We start from the raw sequence: 25,214 nt of genomic DNA on the forward strand, positions 1-25,214 counted from the left end.
TTTTATGCAATGGACACCTACCATTAACCAAGGGTCTGTGGACCTGAAGTTGGGAATCCCTGCTCTAGGACTTTGAAATGAGATATTTCTGAATTTGGAGGTCATTTACTCTTTGTAAGTTATAAATGCATAATCTAACCCTTAAAAAAAGGCTACATTTTAACCACCCTAAAACACCAGTGAACCTTCAGCTGATATAGAAATATTATCTCTTTCCTATTCCCCAGAATAACACTTGTGACCATCATGATGACTAATGGACCAGCAATAGACTCTTTCTTCCAAAATGATTCCAGCGCTTTACCGGCGTATATGACACATAAACTCCTCTTGGGTTTTTAGCAAGATACAGTTGTCAATTTTAACTGATGTTTTGATGACAAACTGCCATCTTCATCAGGGATAATGCCTTGGCACATCTAGTCTGGTGGTATATATGCTCAACTCCCATCCCTCATCTCTCCTGATTGGTTGAGGACTAACCAATCAGGCTTTTGTTGTCTCACCTGTTTTAAAATCGTATTCCAGTTCTTACTTAGAAGACCTTCATCTTTGTTAAAACTCTTTTTCTCTAGTCTTATTTCAATGGTGGAAACCCGCATCAAGGTGCAGAGAGGTGTATCCGCTTGAATTACCCAAAGAAATCAATGATAGAACATTACATACACAATGTTGACTTTGACAGCACAAAACTACTGCACCGTGGCAATGACTTGGGACCACCTGGTAAAGGAAGCCACTGAAATAAGATCAGAAAATAAAAATTTTAAACAGACAGAGGTTCAACTCCAAGAACTGGAATATGATTTTAAACAAAATGAGACAGCGGTAACCTGATTGGCTGAGGACTAACCAATCAGGAGAGATGGACAACAGGAGTTGAGTATGTATACAACCAGACTAAATGTGCCCAGTCTTTATCTCTGATGAAGGTGGTAGAGTTTGTCAACAAAATGTCAGTTAAAATGACACTTCTCACTGGCTGGAAGCCCAAGAAGAGCTTGTACCTCTTTGGCCCACTTCAAGACCAAACTTAACTAGGCTTTCCCTGGGACCAACTACCAAATGCCATAAACCTACTGATTCCAGATACTCTGAATTACTTGATTTAAGTTGCATATTACAATTATTATCCTAATGATCTCCTAATGGCAAGAACAAGTACCATTGTAATTGCATGCAAATTTTATTTCCCATACTTGAATTAAGAAATGCTTAGTTCCGGATATGCACACCTAATATACAGAAATTCTGGCAGAACTTAATTCCATTAGACAAGGCTTCTATTATATGATCTGATGTAGATCTGGTATTTTGGAAAAGATTCTGATAGAAAGGAAAAGACAAAAATTCACTTTCCTGATGCCACTAAATTAACACACAAGCAAATAAGATACAAATTTCATTTAGTAATATCAAGATCTTGCGCTCAACTAATGACAGCCAGTAAGCTCTGAATGTACGCGATGCTGTACAACTTCCAAACTGTTTGAGATTTTCTGCAAGAGCACATTAATATGCCCCAAGAGAGAAACAAGATCAACCTCAGCTTGTTATACCCTATCAAAATCAGTTTACCAAGATCACTATTCAGGCTCAACAATAACAATATATTAGAAAGGAATGGTGGGCACCAAACCCTTGAAGAGCCAATACCATTGACGGAACTGCGACCAGTATGAATCCCTGCCTTCGTGAAAAGAGGGATAAGATAAGAAAACCTGCAGAAACACATACAAAGATAAAAAATTGTTAGAAAATGCAGATAAACTTGTTTTAATAACTATCACCTCGTGCAAATCGATTTTATTTCAGGTACTGCATGAAGACATACGCATTAGATCATGTATGGACACCCAAGAATGTGTAATGCAAAAGGAAGCTTTGAAAATGTTTTAACAAAATCTCTAACCATAATTGCCAATTTAAAAAAATTGATTTGTTAACAAAAAAATTGTGTTACCTTTTCCTTGCTTTCAAAGCAGAATCTTACTTCACACAATAGGTAACCCCTTATGATGAGCACGACACACAAACCAATATATAGGAGTTTGACAACTGGGTACAAATGGCATCATGAGCAATATATTACCCCTATATCCCAGAGTGTGGGTTTTATGAGAATTAAAAGAGTACAAATCTGAGGAAAACTTCAGAATTAAACTGGTGGATCACAAACTGATCCATTGTTTAAGGGTGGAGGTGGAAGAATTCAGACAGTTAGCAAACTGCCAGATCAACATTTGCCTACAAGTTGCTAGAATTATTCACTAGGATACAGTGACTCAGCAATTCAACAAATAAAAGATGACCATCCCAAGTCATTATGTGAAGGTTAGGCCATGCAGATATGTAACATTTTGGAGAAGATGACAAGCATAGTGAGTACAGGATTTTTGGATGCTGTTTGGATTGTGAACTTTATGAAGTTCAAACAAGACAAAAATCAAAAATGAAAATACATGGAACTAGAAGCAGGAATGAACAAACGAAAAGATACATTCCCTGGGTATATGCCTTTTAAATTCATCTTAAAAATTATTCCCCCATTAAAGTAATGAAACAAGTTGTACCTACCAGGTTTATAAGTAACAGTAACAGATGAAGAATGAATTACGCAGAAGGAAACAAAAAATTAGTGAATCTGAATGTGAACAAGTGAACTGCTTTGTGTGAACTTGATCTACACAGAATCCTTCAGCCATTTTGGATTCTTTTAAACGTTGAGAAAGAAGGAATTAACAAGCATTAAAAGGATTTAATATTCAGGTATCCAAAAGTACAGCTATTCAGGTATCCAAAAGTACAGCTAAGGTTCAAAACTAACCAAAAGCAAACATATTTTCATTTAAACTCAAAGGTTCATAGCATGAAAAAAATCCAAATCTGTTAAGAAAGGGTTCAAATGACATTCTCTTTCTGTAATGGATCACCCAGTCTCAGCATCTCCATGGTTATCAAGTGGGTTTTCAGTAAAGAACATTATATTTTGGAACAACCGTCTTCAGCCAGCCCTTCTATGAACCCCTTTGCAAGGACCTAAGCTGAAAACACATTTCCACCATTTGCTGTTTGGTTATGATGATCTCTTCCATTCTAAACACCAGTAACCATTCCCTTCCCAAATCTGCATGGTATCATACCAATGGATGAACAGACACTTCCTCAAATCATTGATGGACTGAACAAGCTTCTCATTTAGAATCCAAGCACAAACTCAATTTCCTTGCCACTGACATACCAACCAACTTTCTCACATTGAAGTCACTACTTAAATTATAGCACTACATCTGGACCAAAGATGACCCTTGGACTTAACTGTGCTACTAACATCCACCTTCATAAGATTCTGCAGCAAATGTCCATTCCTTTGTTACCTCCAGGGTGCATTACTCCAGCCTTCCCATTTTCACTCTTTACAAACACCATCGTCTGAAACCCAGTTGCCCATCTTCCACTTGTCTCATTCACCCTACAACTGTTCTTTCTTTCAATTTTAGAATGTGACTGTTAGTAAACAATCTTTAATGAAAGAAATAAGAAACTTTCTTCTATAAATAGAAATTAATGCAAGGTTAACTCTTAATTATAAATCTAATATTAACAAATTTCAGTTTAAAAAAGCACCAATTTCTACTCCATTTCACAATTCTTTCTAGACTCCGCTCTCAATGCTGTTATTTCCTTCCAGTCATATACTTGCACTTAAATTATGACTACCTGTTCATCCCTATGCTTATTCATTCTCCTACAGGTAACAACCCCAACATTTCTCAAGCCCTAAACTCCATGCTTTTTTCCTTCAAGATGCCGCTCACATTTCTTCAGCCATTTGCAGAATGTCTTCAGTCTTATCAATGTTTTGTGCTACAGTGAAGACATTAGAAATGCAAGTGTTGTAAAACATATGCAAATAACACGAGTATTGTTAAAGCCAAGTTTATTTTTAGTAAACATTGGTTATATCAGGTCTGAGAATTTTTAAAGCCTTTCTAACTATATATTAAAATCAGAACCATATTTTAATGTTTACTTTACTGTATAACCTTTCCATTACTCAAACATTAGGATTGACTTCAATCTTTACAAGGTCAAATAATGCTTTAATTAGCACTTCCTATAAAAATAAGTCCATTTTAAAACCATTTTCAGATGTGACAATTTCTGTTCAAAACTAAACTAATTCTGCAAGTACAATTCTGAACATTTACACTAAGAATTTCACTTTATTAATTCCTCTACAATACATACTGAAAAATAAAAACTATTTACACACTTTGAGTAAATAAATAATTTGTCTTTTCCCTATTTTCTCCTCCTTACCCAAGTCATTCCTGACACCACCAACTGAATGAATGAGCCCCTTCATCTTCTCAATTATTATACAGGTTTATTGATACAACATTCGTGACACAATGAAGGTGCAGCCATGAGAACAAAGACAATGAGATATTCTAATCCACTTGTTTATAATTCCACCACTAATTCATTTACCTGGAATTCTGAACAGCAGAACTAACTGAATGCCTATCATACAATAGCAGCCAAATTGTATCAATTTGAAATCTCAGGAGTTCCCACACACCCAAAGAGGAAAAGACACTGCATGGTTCCTGACACAACCATTCCATATTAAGTTTCAGTTATTTGAAGTTAACACATGGAAATAGCTGAAAACATCCATGATGCAAGAATTTGAAAATCTAAACTACAACAGACTGACCAGAGGAGATTTACAAGTATTAAGACAGAGAGAAAACTCATGAGTTTTCCTCAGGAGTCAACTATACCAGTTATCAAAGAAATGTATTCATTACAAAGTAACTTTTGCACTGTTTAAAAACTACAGTACATGCCCTTGCCAAAATGCTTTCACAAAGAACAAAGATGCTAAGCCAAGCAATGCACACAAAATGCTGGAGGAACTCAGCAGATCACTCAGCATCTATGAGAAAAGCTGCCTGGCCTTCTGACTTTCTCCAGCATTTTGTGTGTGTTGCTTGGATTTCCAGCATCTGCAGATTTTCTCGTTTGTGAAAGATACTAGGACACCTTACCACACAAAATATCAATATAGATTGGGTGTAAACAACTTCAGTGTTACTTTCAACAGAATGTAAAATATTATTTCAAGTAGCTGTCTTATGATCCAGTAGTTGGACTTCATTATACAAGGCAGGAGACAACTCAAAGCACAGACCACAAAAACAATTATGAATGAAGGCAAAACACATAAGACGCTGGAGGAACTCATAAGACCAGGCAGAAAAAGAAAAAGGTCGACGTTTTAGGCCAAAATCCTTTGGCAGGACTGGAGGCAACCATTTGACTCACCTAAACTTCTCTACAGGTGACAATTGTCCCATCAATAGAATAGTCATTTCAACATGACTGCCACAATAATTATATTCAGAAAATCAATTGGCACATCTTTCTTTCTACCCCCCCCCCCATATTGGCCTTATCTATTTTGAACATTAATTCCTGATTTTCTTTGAAAATATCATATATTGTTCACATTTTTCCATACATTCATCTGCAACTTTCCAAGTTTATTCTTACACCTTCCTTTAACCTCTAGTTTTTCTTCAAGCAAACTAGTCCCACTAGCCACAGACTAGTTGCTTTTCTTTACACTGCTGTCAGCAAATAATTGCCAGTTATCAGGACTATATGCACTAATCAAGGCAGTCTAACCAGCATAACAAATACAATTTCAACCTCCTCCGACATCCTTCAATGTTTCTTCTATTTAACTGACCACTGAATTGGCTTCTACTGACAACTTGCATTGGTTGGATATGCTGTATCAAATTTATTAATATTTCCCTCTTCTATCCATTTCTTGCCAAAATCTTGTTTTCCCTTACAATGTTGAACAGCACATACATTGCTTGATTAACTTTAATTACTCTAATTTGCAGCAATGTATACCACACTAAATTAAATAGAATATGAAATTAGGTACATTACCAGCTTTCTATTCAACTTGAAGCATTCCTTTCAACTGCTATAAATTTGACATTTTTGTTTCAGACATCTGGTAAATAGCACATATGACGAATCTACTGAAATTTCAATTGTGAACTAAAAGACAACTTCGTGTGTTTAGAGAAAATACCTTTTGCTATGCACAAGGGCTCAACTTAGTGCCAATGTTTATTCAACATATAAAAGTCTGCACATACCAGTGCATTTAATGAAATCAAGGTAATAAAGACTGATACAATCGAATGTGTGCTAAAATACAAATTAAGAGATTTCTTTTTGAAAACTGAACTACCCTGTCAACAGTAAATGGTAATAATTTTTTAGAATCGCTGTTTATATTTTTTTCAATTTATGTAAAATATTCGCTTCTAAAAGTAAAGAATCACTGATGTTAAAAAGTTCAGGTACTTCTGCTGAATACTGTCCTATCAATAAGCAACAATGCGCGAACAGAACGAGTTATAGGAAGTATTGCCGTAGATCAGACTTCAAAACAAAAACGCAGCATTTCAAGTTTTGTTGATTAATAAATTGCACAAATAGGACCACGGAAGGGCAGCTGTTAGTTTTACAATTTATAAAAAGCCAAAACACGGGCTGGCGAAGCAATTTGGCGCGATGTTACTGCAGAAAATTTGCAGGCCGCGGGTTTACCATCCTGTAATTACACACAAATCCAGGACTATTGTCCCCTTTCCCACTTATTCAATACCCTCCAGGATTTCACGACAAATGATGTTGGGGGAAAGAGAAAAAGAAACAAGATCAATAGAATCCCTACGCAGCCTGACCCAAACTCGTCTACAATAACTACACTGCAAAACTCTGGTCCCTAAAAGAGTAAGGACATCCAGGGCCGGGCTAATGCCTACCACCCACACCCCATTCCTCTCCTCCTCAACCTACTCCGATCATAACTCTGAAGCTTCAATATGACAACTGCCGCAGACAAGGCCCGGCCCAGCCGGGCCTGCCGCCATAACACGCCGCGCTCGCCAGCCTCCATCTTCTGATCGCTCCGCTTAACCAGCTCCTCCTCGGTAGCAGCGGGGTCTCAAGGCCTACTGCGGCCGGATTGAGTGCAGCAAGCGCCCGGAGAATTCGGATCGATGGTGCCAGATCGTACATGATATCCTCCCAGGGTTCCTCGGAAACCTTGCTTCGGGGAGGCTGAAGGAGGAAAGAGGCCGGTGCGAGCGGCTTCTGCTCTCACTCACCTCGTCGTTAAAGGCGTTGACGGCTTCCATATTGTCGGCGTCCGGCGTGCCACAAAGGCTCCGCGGTCCCTTCAGCTGTCTACCACTCAGCTCAGCTCAACTCAGCTCGGCCCTGCTGCCTCCCTTCGGCTCGGTTTCCGCTCCCAATCCGCATTCACCTCCAAAGTGGCTCCACACGCGCCCCGATCAACATGGCGGCGGCGGCTACACAACACCACCGCGGTGGCTTGTGGGAGTGTGTGCAGTCGCCCGCCTCACGGCGCGCATCCGCGCTCCGGTGACCCGCTTCGTGAAGCGGCGCTCGGCAGGGTCGCGGGTGGGCTGCCCGGCTCGGTGGTGCATGGTGTATCCTAAAGAATCCTACTCTCAAGATTTTTTTTGGTCTCAGTAACTACAAACACGTTCCAGTTTTAAGAGATTATATCTCACAACTTAGACCGACAAGCGATCCAAGAGCAGTGAGGTTATAGCACGACAGGTGGTGCTGCTTATTCGGTCCACCTACTTCGAACCGCATCTAAAATTATCCTAACTTTCAGGTACTTGCCCAACCCACTCTTGACCACCAATACTACTACAATGCAACACACAAAGTGCTGGAAGAGCTTAGCATCTGTGGAAACGAGTAAATAGTTGACGTTTCGGGCAAAAAACCTTTCTTCAGGACCGAATACTACTACTATGTATTTATATGTTTAGAGGTGCAGCGGGAAACAGGCCTTTCGAGCTGCACCCCCCCCCCCCAGCAAACAGGACAATTTACAATGACTAATTAATCACATCAATCAATTGCATTAATCATAAATTTATGCACAATCACAGCCTTTGGTCTGTGAGAGGAAACCAGAGCACCCGGAGGAAACCCACCCAATCACAGGGAGCACATACAAACTCCTCATACATGGTAGCGGAATTGAACTCCAAACTCCAATGCCGGGAGCTGTCATAGCATAATGCTAACAGCTACATTACTGTGGCACCCCTAATGTATACCAGCACCGGTAATTTATTCCAGACTATAAGCAATTGGCTTTCTTCTGAATCAGTTTCATTTCTTCACTCCTATGTTCGAGAACTTTCTACAATTGAGAGCAATGTAAATGTACCAAGCCAGTTAAGCAGCAATTGCAACTAGGGAAACCAAGTTAATGTATCAAATTCTTAGTGCTCATCATCTCCCTGAGCTGTGGAATGTTTCCAGCAATTCCTACTTTTATTATTAAGGCCATAAGATAAAGGAGCAGAATTAGGCCATTTGGCCCATCGAGTCTGCTCTGCCATTTCATCCATTTTTTTTCCTCTCAGCACCATTAAGATTTAGAGTGGTTTTATTTTCAGATTTTTCTCTATGCACTAAGCCTAGCTCCTCAATAACTTGAAGTACTTTAGTTTTCTTCACATTCCTTTGTATTAAGAAAACCCCAGCCTCTCCAGTCTGTCAGTGTAACTGAAGTCCCACATCCCTAAAATCATGTTAGTGAATCTCTTGTGAACTTGCTCTGAAGCCTTTACATCTTTCTTAAATGTGGGGTTCAGTCTGTGGCAAACTATTTTCCTAAAGGTTCATTGCGACTTCCTTGCCGTTGCTTTGTGGATCTATGCATGCATTCTTTTAGATTTTCCTAATTAATGTTTCCAGAACTTTGTGCACAAATTAGCTTAAATTGGCTGGTCTGCCATTACTGAGTTTATTAATACATCTTTATGAATACAAAATCCCAATTTTTTTCTTCCATTCTTGGGCAACTTTGCATCCATAAAGGTTTATGAGATTTTGGCTAAAACTGGGGGAAAAATTGTGTATTTTGATCGAAAGTGGTGGAGTGGATTGAAAAAGCTATTCAAGAAATCTTACTGGATAATGAGCCTTGAAGTTATGACCAAGGAGATCACAATGAACATCTATAAAGCAATTATTTGGCCATATCAGGAGTATTGAATCCTGTTCTGGCTGCCAAAAAAAGTGAAAGGGCAATCTGCAGAGATAATGAAGGACCTAGACAGAATAGATCATGAGAAATCAATGTTGGAAAGTCCAAGAATCTACTCGCCACACAGCGGTGCAACTAGTTGAGTCAATGCCTCATAACGCTAGAGAACTGATCTCCAGTCTTGCCTGCACAGAGTTTACACATTCTCCCAGTGACAGTGCAGCTTTCCTTCGAAAACCCAGTTTCCTCCTGTGTCCCAAAGATATATAGGTTGGTCCGTTAAATGGACAGTGTAAATTATCCCTAATGTACCTAGATGAGAAGTAGAATCTGGATGGAGTTGATGAAAATGTAGGGAGAATTTTTTTTAAAGTTATTTGTATACTCAGTAACACACATGTAAATGACATGTTGTTGATGGCTGCTATGGACTTGGGCTAAAAAGCCTGTTTCTGTGCTGTATTGCTTTATGACACTAACCAGCAGACACAGAATGCAGCTGATGACAAAAAAAAACAGCAGTGATGAGGAAAATGTACTTTTTAAGTCAATGAATTGTTTGGATCTGGAATGCACAACTCAGGCAGAAGAAGTTGAGCAATGAAGGCAGTTCGGAAAAGAAACTGGGTAAGTACTTGAATGGAAAAAAAGTTGCAGGTTCAAGCAGAGGGTGGGGAGGTGCAATTTGTTGGATCAAAAACACAAGAGACCTACAGAAGCTGGAATCCAGAGCAATATGCACAAAATTCTGAAGGAATTCAGTAGGTCAGGTAGCATCTATGGAGAGGAATAGATGGTTGACATTTTGGACCTAGACCCTTCATTGGGGCTATAAAAGAGGGGGAAGGCACCAGAATAAGAAGTGTGGGGGGAGGGGAAGGAGTACAAGCTAGATAGTGATAAGTGAAGCCAGGTGGGTGGGGGAGGGGGATAAGGTAAGTAGCCGGGAGGTGAAAGATCCCTTTATAAAGGGATGAAGAAGAAGGAATCTGATAGGAAAAGAGAGAAGACCATTGGAGAAAGAGAAATAGGGGGCCACCAGGGGAGATGATAGGCAGATGAGGAGAAGAAGGTAAGGGGGTACCTGAAAAAAAGGGAATGGGGAGGGTGAGAAAATTACCGTAAGTTGGAGAAATCAATGTTCTTCCAACCCAAGAGTGACCTCATCATGGCAGAAAAGGAGGCCATAGACCAACTTGTTGAAGTGGAAATGGGGATTGGAATTAAAATAGTTGGCCAAAAGGGAATCCTGCTTTTTGTGGATGGAGTAAAGGTGCTCAACAAAGCAGTCCTCCAATCTACGTCAGGTCTCACCAATGTAGAGGAGGACACATTGGGAGCACCAGATACAGCAGACAATTGGAACAGATTCCTTTCCATAGTTGGTGCCTGAGTTGCTGAGTTCGTCCAGCATTTTGTGTTACATGGATCAATTTCGCATTGAACTGGCACAGGCTTAATAGGGCTCAATCAGCCTGCCAACTTCTCTACTGTAACATTTTTGTGGTTCTTGTATTCTAGTTTCATTTTTTAGCATTCTAACTAGATGTTTCCAGTAACTTCTGAGTTTTATTGTATGTTATTGGAAATTCTTTTTTTTTATGAAAATCAAAGATAAATCATTTAAATACCCAGCCGACCATGGATTCCCTTCATAATTTTGTATGCCTTTGTCAAATCTCTCCTCATTCTCCTATGCTGCAGGGGATAAAGTCCTAATCTATTCATCTTTTCCCTATAACTCAGGACCTCATGTTCTGACAGCATCCTTGTAAATACTATCTGAACTCTTTTACTTTATCAACATCTTTCTTGCAGGAAGGTGACCAGAACTGGACACATATTCCAAATTAGGCCACACCAATGTCTTATATGACTTCAACATAACATCCCAACACCTCTAATCAATACTTTGATTTATGAATGCCAAAGGTATCATAGCTGGCTCTTTGTTTGTCATTGCTGGCTACTCACTAACTGTTCTTTCATAAATTCAAAATCTCAAAAAATTTAAACTGCTTTTAATTCTTCAAGATTAGTATTTAACTTCAAGTAATTGGCACTTGGATACAGCTTTGCTTCTTTTTATCCATTTGGGTAAGAAATATGAAATTCCTAAGTTTCAGAACTTACATTGATATAACTAACTTATCCTTTGTACCATCTAACACTGGACACCAGGAGAATTATAAAATATGGAGACCAGCAGCACAGTGAAGAACTTCTCTCTAAAAGAGCAAGTTATTCACCTTTCCCTACAGCCTACCATTGTTTCTCTTAAAATTAGTATTCTCCTTTCCTTCAAAAGTTATTATGGACTCAATCTATGGAGCACTCGAAAAACTTTCTGTAAAAAAAGCACCTCTTTTAGTTGCCTTAGTTTCTGATTCTGATTCTGATTCTCTGTCCAATGAATTGAGTCACTGGAGAGACACTGGTTGATATAAATGGTCTTTATTTATCATGACAACCAAGCATTCTCCTGGAGACCCTCTCAGTCGAGTCTTGCACACTTACTGTACATCAAGTTTTTATCTTCTGAAGAATAAAGGTAACAGGTGATTCAATACAATTTCAAAAGCTACAATGACATTGTTCACTTCAATATTCTGATTCTGACAATGATTTCATTGAGTTATATATCTACGATGGGAACAACTTCTGAATGGTTAAACATCTTTACTGGGGCAGAGTAATCCCAAAGGATAATCCGAAAAAAAGGACGGACAATCCAAGCACTTGAAATTAATGTCATAAGGACTGAAGCTCAAAGCAAATGAGCTTTACATCTTTCCTAAAACCAAGCCACCAAACTGAAAACTATTCTAACTAGCCTAAAAAATGACTTGTGCAAATTCACCATTTGTTTATATACTGTTTATACCTATTTGTAAAATCTATAATCCATAGGAAATTATAAATAGGTTTATTTAGGTCTTTGCTGGCTCTCAGAGCATTTTCATCAGTCCATTTCCTAGTATCCTTTTCTCCCACACATGACTAATTTCCTGCCACCCATCTACTCCAGGGCAGTTTACAGCAGCTAATTAACCTATCAGCATGACTGGTAGAAACAGCACCTAGGGAAGAACCCTGAAGGGCGTACAAACACCATCAAGGCTATGGATAAAATTGGTTTGCTGGGGCTGTGTGCAGCTGTTCCATTCTGCTGCTGTGGAGTGTATTTCAGAAAGTGGAAGTAGATAAGAAATGCTGGAAAGAAGTAAGTTGAGATCATCCAGGTTAGTCGTGGGAATCAGTAAGTTTGTATCAAATGGCTGTGATAAAGCAAGTCCTGAAGACACGGAAGAAAAGAAAAGAGAAATGTTATATAAAAGTCCTGTAATACAAGATAGAAATGGAAATTGGGGCACAATAAAGAAAATACTTGATGTCCGCCAGAGCAAGTTTTACAGGACAAAAACAAACCAGGAAAACATAAAAATAAGAAACAACTATTTTGTATTCAAGTGAATTTTTGTGTAATAATTAGAAATGGAACTGGTTTATTATTGTCACATGTGCCAAAATACAGTGAAAAGTTTGTCTATTCTACTGATCATATGGATCAGATCATTACACCGTGCACTGAAGTAGAACAAGGTAAAACAATAATAGAATGCAGAATAAGGTGTAACAGCAACAGAGAAAGTGCAGAGCAGGCAAACAATGAAGCGCAAGAACATAACAAAGTAGGTTGGAAGGTCAAGTCCATCTTATCATATGTGGGAACACTTAATAGTCTTAAAACAACAAGTACAATTACAATATTTAAGAGAGATACGTGGATAGAAAAGGCCTGGCTGTACATGGACCAAATGCAGGCAAATGAGACTACCTCAGCTAGGTATTTGAATGGTCAGGCCAGAAGGTCTGCTTGCGTGCTGCATTTCTCTATAATACTTAGGAATGAAAGTGCTAGAACCAATATATACAATATATATTCAGTGGCCACTTTATTAGGTACAGGAATGGAACCCGGTGCAGCCTTCTGCTGCTGTAGCCCATCCACTTCAGGGTTCAACATGTGTGTTCTGAGATGCTCTTCTGCACACCACTGTAGTAACACATGGGTATTTGAGTCACTGTTGCCTTTCTGTCAGTTTGACCCATTCTGGCAATTTTTGTCTGACCTCTCTCATTCACAAGGCATTTTTGTCCAAAGAACTGCTGCTCACTGGATTTTTTTTTTTGTTTTTCGCACCATTCTAAAGACTGTTGTGTGTGAAAATCACAGGAGATCAGCAGTTTCTGAAATACTCAAACCACCCTGTCTGGCGCTAAACATCATTCAACAGTCAAAGTCACTTAGATCACATTTTTCCCCATTCATATGATTGGTCTGAACAGCAACTGACTGTCTGCATGCTGTTATGCAATGTGTTGCTACCAAATGATTGGCTGTTTGGTGTACCTATTAAAGTGGCCATTGACTGTAATTATATAGATAGATAGATAGATAGATAGATACTTTATTCATCCCCAAGGGGAAATTCAACATTTTTCCAGTGTCCCATACACTTATTATAGCAAAACTAATTACATACAGTATTTAACTCAGTATAAATATGATATGCATCTAAAATCAGCCTCCCAAAAAGCATTAATAAATAGCCTTTAAAAAGTTCTTAAATAGTTTACTAAAGTGCATTGAGTGGTAACGTAAGCTCAGTCCTAACCCCGGCACTTTAACATGTCTTGCCCCTGGTGGTTGAATTGTAGAGCCGAATGGCGTTGGGGAGTAATGATCTCTTCATCCTGTCTGAGGAGCATTGCGTTGACAGCAACCTGCCACTGAAGCTGCTTCTCTGTCTCTGGATGGTGCTGTGCAGAGGATGTTCAGGGTTTTCCATGATTGACTGTAGCCTACTCAGCGCCCTCCGCTCTGCCACCGATGTCATACTCTCCAGTTCTGTGCCCACGACAGAGCCCGCCTTCCTTACCAGCTTATTAAGACGTGAGGCGTCCCTCTTCTTAATGCTGCCTCCCCAGCACGCCACCACAAAGAAGAGGGCGCTCTCCACAACTGACCGATAGAACATCTTCAGCATCTCACTACAAACATTGAATGACGCCAGCCTTCTGAGGAAGTACAGTCGACTCTGTGCTTTCCTGCACAGGGCATCTGTGTTGGCAGTCCAGTCTAGCTTCTCGTCTAACTGCACTCCCAGATACTTGTAGGTCTTAACCTGCTCCACACATTCTCCATTAATGATCACTGGCTCCATATGAGGCCTAGATCTCCTAAAATCCACCACCATCTCCTTGGTCTTGGTGATATTGAGACGCAGGTAGTTTGAGTTGCACCATATCACAAAGTCCTGTATCAGTTTCCTATACTCTTCCTCCTGACCATTCCATTCTTAATTGGCTTGAATGCACACTCTTCAGAGAAAATTTACAAAGAGAAAGGCTATTTGGTCTATCATATCAGTACCAATTTAAAAAAAAATAGCTATCTATTCAAAGTTCAAAGTACATTTATTATCAAAATACAACCTTGATTCATCTCTTTACAGACAGCCACAAAACAAAGAAACTCAATAGAGCCCATTGAAAATGAAATAAAAGAAAAAGAAAAAGAAATTCCTTCTTTTCTAAATAATAGTACACCATTTGCAGACTATCAGTACTGCTACTTGTCTTCTGTAGCCAGAGAACATTGGAAAATTGTCATCTGAATCTCAACAAATTCCTCTCTTTCTGCTCTTAACAGGCTGGGGAATATTTCATGTTGGCTTATTTATCAAAAGATGCTCTGCCCTTAACGTGAGAATATCAGCACATGCTGAAAATCCAAAGCATCACATACAAAATACTGAAGGAACTCAGCAGGCCAGGCAGCATCTATGGAAATGAGTAAACAGTCGATATTTTTAGCCGAGTCCTTTCATCAGGACTGAAAAGGAAAGAGGAAGGACTATGAGGTGGAGGGAGGGGAGGAAGAAGTACAAGGTGGCAGGTGAAAGGTGAAGGGGTGAAGTAAAGAGCTGGGAAATTGATTGGAGAAAGAGATAAAGGACTGGAGAAAAGGGAATGATAGGAGAGGACAAAAGACCACGGAAGAAAGGGAAGGGGGGGAGAGTACGAGAGGGAGGTGATGGGCAAATAAGATATGATGAGAAAGGGAAAGAGGAATGGGGAATGGTGAAGGAGAGGGGTGGGCAATTACTGGAAGTTCAAGAAATTGACGTTCATGCCGTCAGGTTGGAGATAGAATATAAGGTGTTGCCTCATCATGGCAGTAAAGGAGGCCATGGACTGACTTGTCAAAATGGGAATGGGAAATAGAATGAAATGAGTGGCCACCGGGAAATCCCACTTCTTGTGGCAGATAGAGTGAAGGTGGTTGACGAAGTGGCCTCCCAAACTACATCAGGTCTCACTGATATATATGAGGCCAAACTGGGAGCACTGAAAACAGTAGATGACCCCAAGAGACTCTCAGGTGAATTGGTGCTTCACCTAGAAGGTCTGTTTGGAGCCCTGAATGGTAGTTAGGGATGAGGTGTAGGGGCAGGTGTAGCACTTGTTCCTCTTGTAAGAATAAGTACCAGGAGGGAGATCAGTGAGGAGGGATGAGTGGAGAAGGGAGTCACATAGGGTGTCATCCCTGTGGAAAGTGGGGGGAGGGAAATATGTGCTTGGTAGTGGGATCCCGTTGGAGATGGTGGAAGTAAGGGGGAACTCTACCCTTTAATGTTTTGTCTTCTGTATGTTTATCCTTTCCAATTCCTTACACATGCCCCTTGAGAAACAGTAGTGTCATCTCTCCTATCCATACCCACCCATCATCTTTTGTGGAGTCAAGCCTGCAGTATGCCCTGCTCATTCTCTTTGTGCATATTGGGATTTTAATTTGATTTTATTTGCTAGTATATTTTCCAAATGCTCTTTGTTTTTCTTATTTTTTAAATTTCTCTTCTATGCTTTCATAAGACCATGCAACATAGGAACAGAATTAGGCCATTTGTTCCATCGAGTCTTCTCCACCATTCTATCATGTCTGATTTATTGTCACTCTCAACCCCATTCTTCTGCCTTCTCCCAGTAACCTTTAACACCCTTACTAATCAAGAACCTATCGATCTCTGCTGTAAATATACATTATGACTTGGCCTCCACAGACGACTGTGGCAATGAATTCCACAGATTCACCACCTCTAGCTAGAGAAATTCTTCCTTATCTGAATGGAAATCCTTGTATTTTGAGGTTGTACCCTCTTATCCTAGGCTCCCCCACTATGGAAAACATCCTCTCCATGTCCACTCTATCCAGGCCTTTCAATATTAGATAGGTTTCATTGCAATCCCCACCCCCACCCCCCATTCTTCTAAACAGCAGTGAATACAGACCAGATCCATTAAATGCTCTTCATAAGTTAACCCTTTTATTCCCAGGATAATTTGTGTGAACAACCTCTGGATCCTCTCCAATGTCCACACATCATTTCTTAGATAAGGGTCAGAAAACTGCTCACAATACTCGAAGTATCACAGACCAATGCCTTATAAAGCCTCAGCATTACATCCTTGCTTTTGTATTCCAGTCTTCTCAAAATGGATACCGACATTGCATTTGCCTCCTTTACCACTGTCACAATATGCAAGTTATCATTTAGGGAATCCTGCATGAGGATCCTAAGCCCCTTTACACCTTTGGGTTCTAGATTTGCTCCATCTGAAGTTCTCACTGGCTCAGTAGCTTGCCTAATTAGAATAAGATTTATTGTCACTGACATATGTCATGAAATACATTGCTTTGTAGCTGCAGTATAGTGCAAGACATGAAAAATTACTTTAATTTACAATAAATAAATAAATAGTGCAAAGGAGGAATACTGAGTTAATGTTCATGGATTCGGAAAGCTGATGACGGAGAAGAAGAAACTGTAGCTAAAACACTGAATGCTCCTGTACCTCAGTCTCCTGTACCTCATCTCCGATGGTAGCAATGGGAAGAGGATATGTCCTGGATGGTAAAAGTCCTTAATGATGGATGCAGACTTCTTAACCCACCACCTTTTGAGAATGTCCTCGATGGGGGAAGGGTTGTGCTCATGATAGATCTGGCTTAGTCTACTGATAAGTACCACGACCTCTGGCTTATCATCCACCTCTCTAGGAAAGCTATAGATTTGATCCAAGATGTCCCTGACCCTGACTCCAGGGAGGCAATATACTATCTGGGAATCTCATTCTCTTCCACAGACCCTCTTGTCTGTTCCCCTAACCAATGAATCCTCTCATCTTTTCTGCACTCCTTCCATTTTAACCATGTCTTTCCTATAACTGTACACAAAACTCTAAGTATGGTTTCACCAACAACTTATACAACTGCAACATAATGTCCCAATTCCTATACTTAATGCCCTGAATGATGAAGGCCAGCATGCTAAACACCTTTCTCACCACCCTGTCCATACGTGGTGCTCATTCTCTGATATTTTGCTGTACACTGGCCTTTATTGAAGGAGGGTTTGAACAAAATGTCCCCATTTTCTCTCTCCAGTAGAGGGATTGCACTTGCTACATTCCAGTGCATTGCAGACTCTCCGGAATGTTGGAAGGTGAGCGGTGTATCCACTGTATTCACTGCCACCTCCTTCAAAACCCTGGGATATAGCTCAACAGGTTCTGGGGATTTATAGAATCATAGAACATCACAGCATAGAAACAGGTCCTTTGGCCCTTCTTGGCTGTGCCGAACTATTTTTCTGCCTAGTCCCAACGACCTGCACCTGGACTATATCCCTCCATACCTCTCTCATCCATGTACCTGTCCAAGTTTTTCTTAAATGTTAAAAGTGAGCCTGCATTTACCACTTCATCTGGCAGCTCATTCCACACTCCCACCACTCTCTGTGTGAAGAAGCCCCCCCAATGTTCCCTTTAAACCTTTCCCCCTTCACCCTTAACCCACATCCTCAGGTTTTTTCTTCCCCAACCTCAGTAGAAAAAAACCTGCTTGCATTTACTCTATCTATACCCATCAGAATTTTATATACCTCTATCAAATCTCCCCTCATTCTTCTGCGCTCCAGGGAATAAAGTCCTAACCTATTCAAACTTTGGCTGTAACTCAGTTTCTCAGGTCTGGGCAACATCCTTGTCAACCTTCTCTGCAATCTTTCAACCTCATTAATATCCTTCCTGTAATTAGGTGACCAAAAACTGCACACAATACTCCAAATTCGGCCTGACCAATGTCTTGTACAAACTCACCATAACTTTACAACTCTTATACTCAATACTTTGATTTATAAAGGCCAATGTACCAAAAGCTTTCTTTATGACCCTATCTACCTGTGATGCCACTTTTAGGGAATTTTGTATCTGTATTTCCAGATCCCTCTGTTCTAATGCACTCCTCAGTGTCCTACCATCTACCTTGGTTTGTCCTTCCAAAGTGCGATACCTCACACTTGTCTGCATTAAACTCCATCTGCCATTTTTCAGTCCATTTTACCAGCTGGTCCAAATTCTTCTGCAAGCTTTGAAAACCCTCTTCACTGTCCATTACACCTCCAATATTTGTATCATCAGCAAATTTGTTGATCCAATTTACCACATTATCATCCAGATCATTGATATAGATGACAAATAACAATGGACCCAGCACTGATCCCTATGGCACACCACTAGTCACAGGCCTCCACGCAGAGAAGCAATCCTCCACTACCACTCTCTGGCTTCTCCCATTGAGCCAATGTCTAATCAATTACCTCTCCATGTATATCTAGCGACTGAATCTTCCTAACTGACCTCCCATGCGGGACTTTGTCAAAGGCCTTACTGAAGTCCATGTAGACAACATCCACTGCCATCCCTTCATCCACTTTCCTGGTAACCTCCTTGAAAAACTCCAATAGATTGGTTAAACATGACATACCATGCACAAAGCCATGTTGACTCTCTCTAATAAGTCCCTGCCTATCGAAATACTTGTAGATCCTATCTCTTAGTACTCCTTCCAATAATTTACCTACTACCAATGTCAAACTTACCAGCCTATAATTTCCCGGATTACTTTTAGAGCCTTTTTTAAACAACGGAACAACATGAGCTATCCTCCAATCCCCTGGCACCTCACCCGTAGATACTGACATTTTAAATATATCTGCCAGGGCTCCTGCAATTTCAACACTAGTTTCCTTCAAGGTCTGAGGGAATACCCTGTCAGGTCCTGGGGATTTATCTACTCTGATTTGCCTCAAGACAGCAAGCACCTCCTCCTCTTCAATCTGTACAGGTTCCATAACCTCACTAACTTATTTCTATATACTCTATTCCAGTTTCCTTAGTAAATACAGACGCAAAAATCCCATCTAAGATCTCCCACATTTCTTTTGGTTCCATACGCAGCCAACCACTCTGATCTTCAAGAGGACCAATTTTATCCCTTACTATCCTTTTGCTCTTAATATACCCGCAGAAGCTCTTTGGATTATCCTTCACCTTGACTGCCAAAGCAACCCCATGTTTTTTAGCCCTCCTGATTTCTTTCTTAAGTTTTTCTTTGCACTTTTTATACTCCTCAAGCACCTTATTTGCTCCCTGTTGCCTATACATGTTATACATCTCTCTCTTCTTCTTTATCAGAGTTCCAATATCCCTCAAGAACTAAAGTTCCTTATTCTTATTCACTTTGCCTTTAATCCTGACAGGAACATACAAACTCTGCACTCTCAAGATTTCTCCTTTGAAGGCCTCCCACTTACCAATGTTCAAAATAGCGCCAGCGAACAATGTTTCCTCGAGCAACATGTTCCAGATAGCTGATCTCTTCAATTATTTCACTTTTTCTACATGTAGCCCCCTGGTAAGCCTCAGGCTGTCTCAGCTCGCTTCCATCAAGGGGGAGCAGCCTTCGGTCCCACCAAACTGGGTAATCAGCTTGTGTAGATGATGTGTGATGTCCCCACCACGCCAAATAACAGACAGTACACCATATGCGATTAAATGATTACACTTTATAGATCTTACTGGAACTATGTACTTAATAAAGATAGAATATAAAAGGAAAAGTAAAAGGCGCCAAACTTATCAAAGTTCAACCACTTCGTGCACAACCGTTGGAGCTCAGTTGACGAAGTCTTCTTGCCACCATTCGATCCCCTCCAACCTCCTCAACCAGCCGCCTGGGACCAACAATGGTGGTCGACCAGATGCTCCACACAAATCTGTCCTCGTCTCCTCTTCTCGCCAAAGACCCTGGGCCTTGGACTCCCGCTTGGAGTCCATTCCGTTGCCCAGCTTACAGCATCGCGTCTCCTCTCTCTATCCCCATCACGCCTTCTCCCCAAAGCCAATGAAACAATAGCTTACAGACCCACAAGAAAGAATAACATCTATCCCAATTGGTTAACAAATGAATACAATTCTTGTTATCGGTAATTATAACCCAAACAAGCTGTGAGAGAAAAGCACTTTCTCAGCAGTTACCGTAAGAAAGAAGCATTTTTATTTTTAACATAACAAAGAAGCATTTTTATTTTTAACATAACAAAGAAGCCATTTTATTAGCCTTAGCAGTAACATAAAAGAAGAAATCCCTTACGTACACCTTCTGCTTGTTCTTTTTGGCTTGATTGTGGTTCAGAAAGAGTTGGAGCCTGTGATGTGCAGTTTGGTGGTCAATCGAATGATTTAGCGCATTGCTGTGTCCAGAGACTCACCAAGACCATGCGAAAGTCACTAGATGGTTGCTATATATGAATACTCCAGATGGCTCTTGATGTGAGTTGGCAACAGCACATGACGAACGCTGAGCTCTATGACGACCTACTGATGCTCACTACTAAAATCGGGGTGAGAAGACTGCAACTAGCGGGGTACTGTCTACGCCACCCTGAGCTACCTGCCAGCCGAGTCATCACATGGGAGCCCAAGCATGGGAGGATGAACACTGGGCGCCCTCCCAAGACCATGGTCAACACGTTCCTAGAAGATATCGGTGTGGCTAATGTACATGAACTGAACACACTGATGAGGGAGAGGGAGGAGTGGAGAGTCCGTCATCATGCCCGACGCCAGCCTCCTAGGCCTGAGTCAATATAGTAGTATTAGTAGTAATGTGTCCGGAGAGGACCGAGAGCTTCCCCATGGAGAAGACCAGACACAGGATGCGGGGCCAATGTCAACCCCATTTTGAACTGTTGAGGAAGATTGAAGCATTGAGGCAAATACTGAGGAGGTCAGCAGTCACTCTCCATGGAAGCCAAGGGTCAATGGGTTGATAGCGGAGTCGGTGGTATTCAGAAGGCCGCAGACCGGCAGCATGGTGATCGCTCATCATGGAAGGACTGAGGATGTTTTGATGGAAGGATGTTTTCAAAATTCTAAGATATATGTAATTATTGGACTGTAGCTTATATTGTGCTCCTTCAGTTTTCTGTGTTTTCTTTCTTTTTGCCGTTTGACGGGTTGGGATTCCAGGTGGGCAATACGTTAGCTTTGTGTGAGCGAGAATGTGGGGGGGGGGAGCTTGGGGTGTGCAAGTTTTGTTTCTAATTCCTTCTCATCTTGGGAGGGGTTTGATGTTTTTTCTTTTGATAACTTCTATGTTTTTTTTCTGTATTTCATGGCTATCTGGAGAAGACAAATTTCAGAGTTGTAATGCACATGCATACTTTGTGATGGCACTACCGAACGTGGGCAACATCTTCTGGTAGTCAAAAATATAAGAAATCCAAGTAAAAACATCACTAAAAATACCTAACACAAGGAAATCTGCAGATGCTGGAAATTCAAGCCTCTCGGCCCGAAACATCGACAGTACTTGTCCCTATAGATGCTGCCTGGCCTGCTGTGTTCCACCAGCATTTTGCGTGTGTTACTAAAAATACCCTTTCTGTGGCAAATTGTGCTAAAGTATCACCGCAAACGGTGATGGGGCAAGGCGAGCTTGTGAGATTAGCCAAGTTTGTAGGGTGTGGCAGAATCATTGTAGATGGAGTTTCTATGCCTGTACAGCTGGCTGGGATGCAAGGTTGGATTGTTCTGGGGGCCAAAAAGAAGTCGAGGATGGGAGAGAGACGTTCCAATGATAGCTCAGACGCAAGGTTGGATTGGTTTGGGTGCTGAGCTGATCTGAAGAGCTTGCAAGCAGCTCTGAGCTGGGCAATGGAATCTGGGCCTGGAGTGAGTTGCTGGACAATGAAACTTGGGCCTGGAGTGAGTCACTGGGCAGTGATATCTGGGCCTGGAGTGAGTCACTGGACAGTGTGGTCGAGGTCCAGAATCTTTTGCTGCAGCTGGGTCCTAGTGCGAGGTACAGTTTGCTGTCTAGACAATTTAAACATCAGCCCAGTTCAGAGGCAAGAGCCCATTTCGCCTGCTCTCCAGGATCTTCAGACCTCTCTCCATGGCACGGAGCCTTTCACTGTTCCGTCGTTGAGTCAATTCAAATGCCACCCCAGATATACTGAAAAGGCAAGGTGTCAGTCAGGATAAGAGCCAATTTCACTTGCGACGGCCACTCCTCAAGACTGCCCCGGCTGCTGTGCTCCATGCCCACTAATATGATAAACTGATAAGTGAGGGTTTGGGTCAACTCCAGACTGCTCCAGGGTTCAGATCTGAGGACCCAATTTTGGTTTGGAATGTTGTTGTTGTTTGCTGCAATTGTTGGCATGATTTTTTTTTCTTTCTCCTGCTTATCAAGTGCTGGTCTTTAATTTTTAATTTTTATTCTTTAATCGTGTTCCTTTGGGTTTCTTGCTTTGTGGCTGTCTGTGAGCAAGCAAATCTCAAGGTTGTTTAATTTATACATTCCTTGATGTATAAACAAATCCTGAAATCTTGAAATGACAATAAAATGAACTTTTGATTTCTTAACACAGTATTTATCTATTATGAGCAAATAAAATGAAAGGTCAACAATACTGGAGAGTCTTCCAATTATGTATGACAATTTTTATGCACTGACAATAATCATAAAATGAACAGCAGTGTAATGATTTTTCAGTAAATAGTGGGTGGATTAGTAAGATGTCTGTGAGGGTTCTCAGTCATCCAGGTCATTGAATATCAATCAATAGTAAATCAAGGCAACTGGACTTGCTGTGTTGTCTAGAAGATGTTTTAATACTCATTGAAGAGGTTTCTTCAGTTCTAATCCATGGTGGGTAGTTTTCCAGTTTATGAACTCTGTGTGTTGTTTAAAGGTGTAGCAATCTCCTGAGGGTCGTTAAGAGTTGTAGGGCTGATAAGAGGGTCATTAGTCTTATCTTTGCATGAATGGAGATGTGAACTGTTGTGGAGATGCCAGGGTAGAGATGTTAGGACTGCTTTGTAAGTAGCTAATAGGTGATGTTGTACCCACCCCCTCTGTTCAGGGAAGAGTTTTCCAGTTTGACAAAAATGGCTTCTTTAACCCCTCTTTCAAACCACCTGTCCTTTGTCCTTTAGGTGTAGATGTACAGCCAAGTCTTGACCTGGGGCTGTCAGCCCTCCTATGTTAGACCATCCATTTGCAAAGTGGTTGTTTTGTCTCGCCAATACAGAGGGGGTTCATATGCAGAGGGATCTTGGGATCCAGGTCTGTAACTCCCTGAAAGTGGATAAATATATTGATAGGATGGTTAAGAAGGCATATGGCATGCTTGCCTTTATTAATTGAGGAACTGAGTTCAAGAGTTGGGAAATTATGTTGTAGTTTTACAAAAGTAGTTCAGCCGCATCCAGAGTATTGAATTCAATTCTGTTTGCCACTTATAGGAAAGGTGGAGTGCAGAAGAGGAGTACTAGGATGCAGCCTGGATTAGAGGGAATGTCCTATAAAGAGAGATTGGATAAACTTGGGTTGACAGAGGGTGAGGGGAGATCTTATTGAGGTTTACATGATTATGAGAGGCATAAAAGGATATACAGCTGGTAATTTTAATCCACGGTTTCAAAGTCTAATATCTGAGGACATACATTTAAGTTGGGAAGAGTTAAGTTCAAAGGGGAAGTGTGGGGAAAGATTTTTACTATGAGTGTGATAGGTTTAATTGTGCATTTGATTACTAATTTGTTAGTTTGACACAACATTGTGGGCCAAAGAGCCTGTTCTTGTGCTGTACTGTTTTATGTTCTATGTATGCAAAAAAGAATTAAAGATGAGTTTAGAAGGAATTTTGAAAATGTAAGTGACTCCTGCATTATGTCTTTTCGGGTAACGGAGTTCACCTTTACCGGTGAGATATAAAATAAAATTCCCTCTCTCACGGAATTTAATTGAGGGGATAGAAGAGTAATAAAGTAAATGCAATCTTTTCTCAATTTGTGTTTCTTGCATGGGCAGAGAGTGAGGTTTCATGTTATAGAGAGTATGTTATGGATCATTTTCCAGGAATGCAAACACCCACCCCACCCCACATTGCCACCACCATCCCCTTCCCTCATCCCAGTGGTCATGTGTATAGATTTTCTACCAAAAATCATTCTTTAAAAAATCACAAATTATTTTAAAAGCAATCACACAATTGTTGAATAAACAATATATTTAAAAACTGTATATAGATTTACACAATGAAAGAGATGTCAACAATAATGAATTATTTCAACCTCTCCGACCTCCCTTGATCCTTTGTACATAACATGGCTCTCCAAATTTTCTTTACATGTACTTATAAATTGTCTGAATTCTTTGTGGCTGTGATTTTAACATTGTCAGGAGAAAGAATTCCTTTTAGTTTTTTTGTATGATTTCTTGATGACTGCTTTGTACTTGTCTCCAGCACAATTTCTTTCAATTTCAATTTCAATTTCATACTTCTATAAATAAGAGCATTAAATTGTGGATTCTCAAAATCTGGAAAAAAAGCAGAGAAATATGAATTCTTCCATGCTTAGACTTCATTTTGGGATATCTGATCACTTGGCTGTTCCTCTCCTACCTGCATACATGCAGAGGCTAAACAGCAAGACTCCAGAGCTAAGGATAACAATGGAAAATTCCACAAAAAGTAATGGATGTGGCCCAGTCCATTACAGGTAAAGCCCTCCCCACCATTTGATCACATCTACACGGAGGGTTGTTGCAGGAAAGCAGCATCCGTTATCAAGGACCACTGCTACTCAGACCATG

At 40.5% G+C, this 25,214-nt stretch overlaps 1 protein-coding gene across 1 annotated transcript in view; it reads right to left on the minus strand.

Annotated features, from left to right (window-relative positions):
• The window catches only part of LOC132393187 (SR-related and CTD-associated factor 4-like), a 73,641-nt gene extending 66,196 nt beyond the window's left edge, over nucleotides 1–7,445 (minus strand). The window contains exon 1 of the mRNA XM_059968126.1: nucleotides 7,209–7,445. Within this exon, the coding sequence (XP_059824109.1) occupies nucleotides 7,209–7,238 (30 nt within the window). The 5' untranslated portion in view covers nucleotides 7,239–7,445. The remainder of the gene's footprint in view (nucleotides 1–7,208) is intronic.
• Nucleotides 7,446–25,214: the final 17,769 nt, after the last annotated feature.

Source organism: Hypanus sabinus, chromosome 4, assembly GCF_030144855.1.
Source record: "Hypanus sabinus isolate sHypSab1 chromosome 4, sHypSab1.hap1, whole genome shotgun sequence".
NCBI lineage: Eukaryota > Metazoa > Chordata > Chondrichthyes > Myliobatiformes > Dasyatidae > Hypanus > Hypanus sabinus.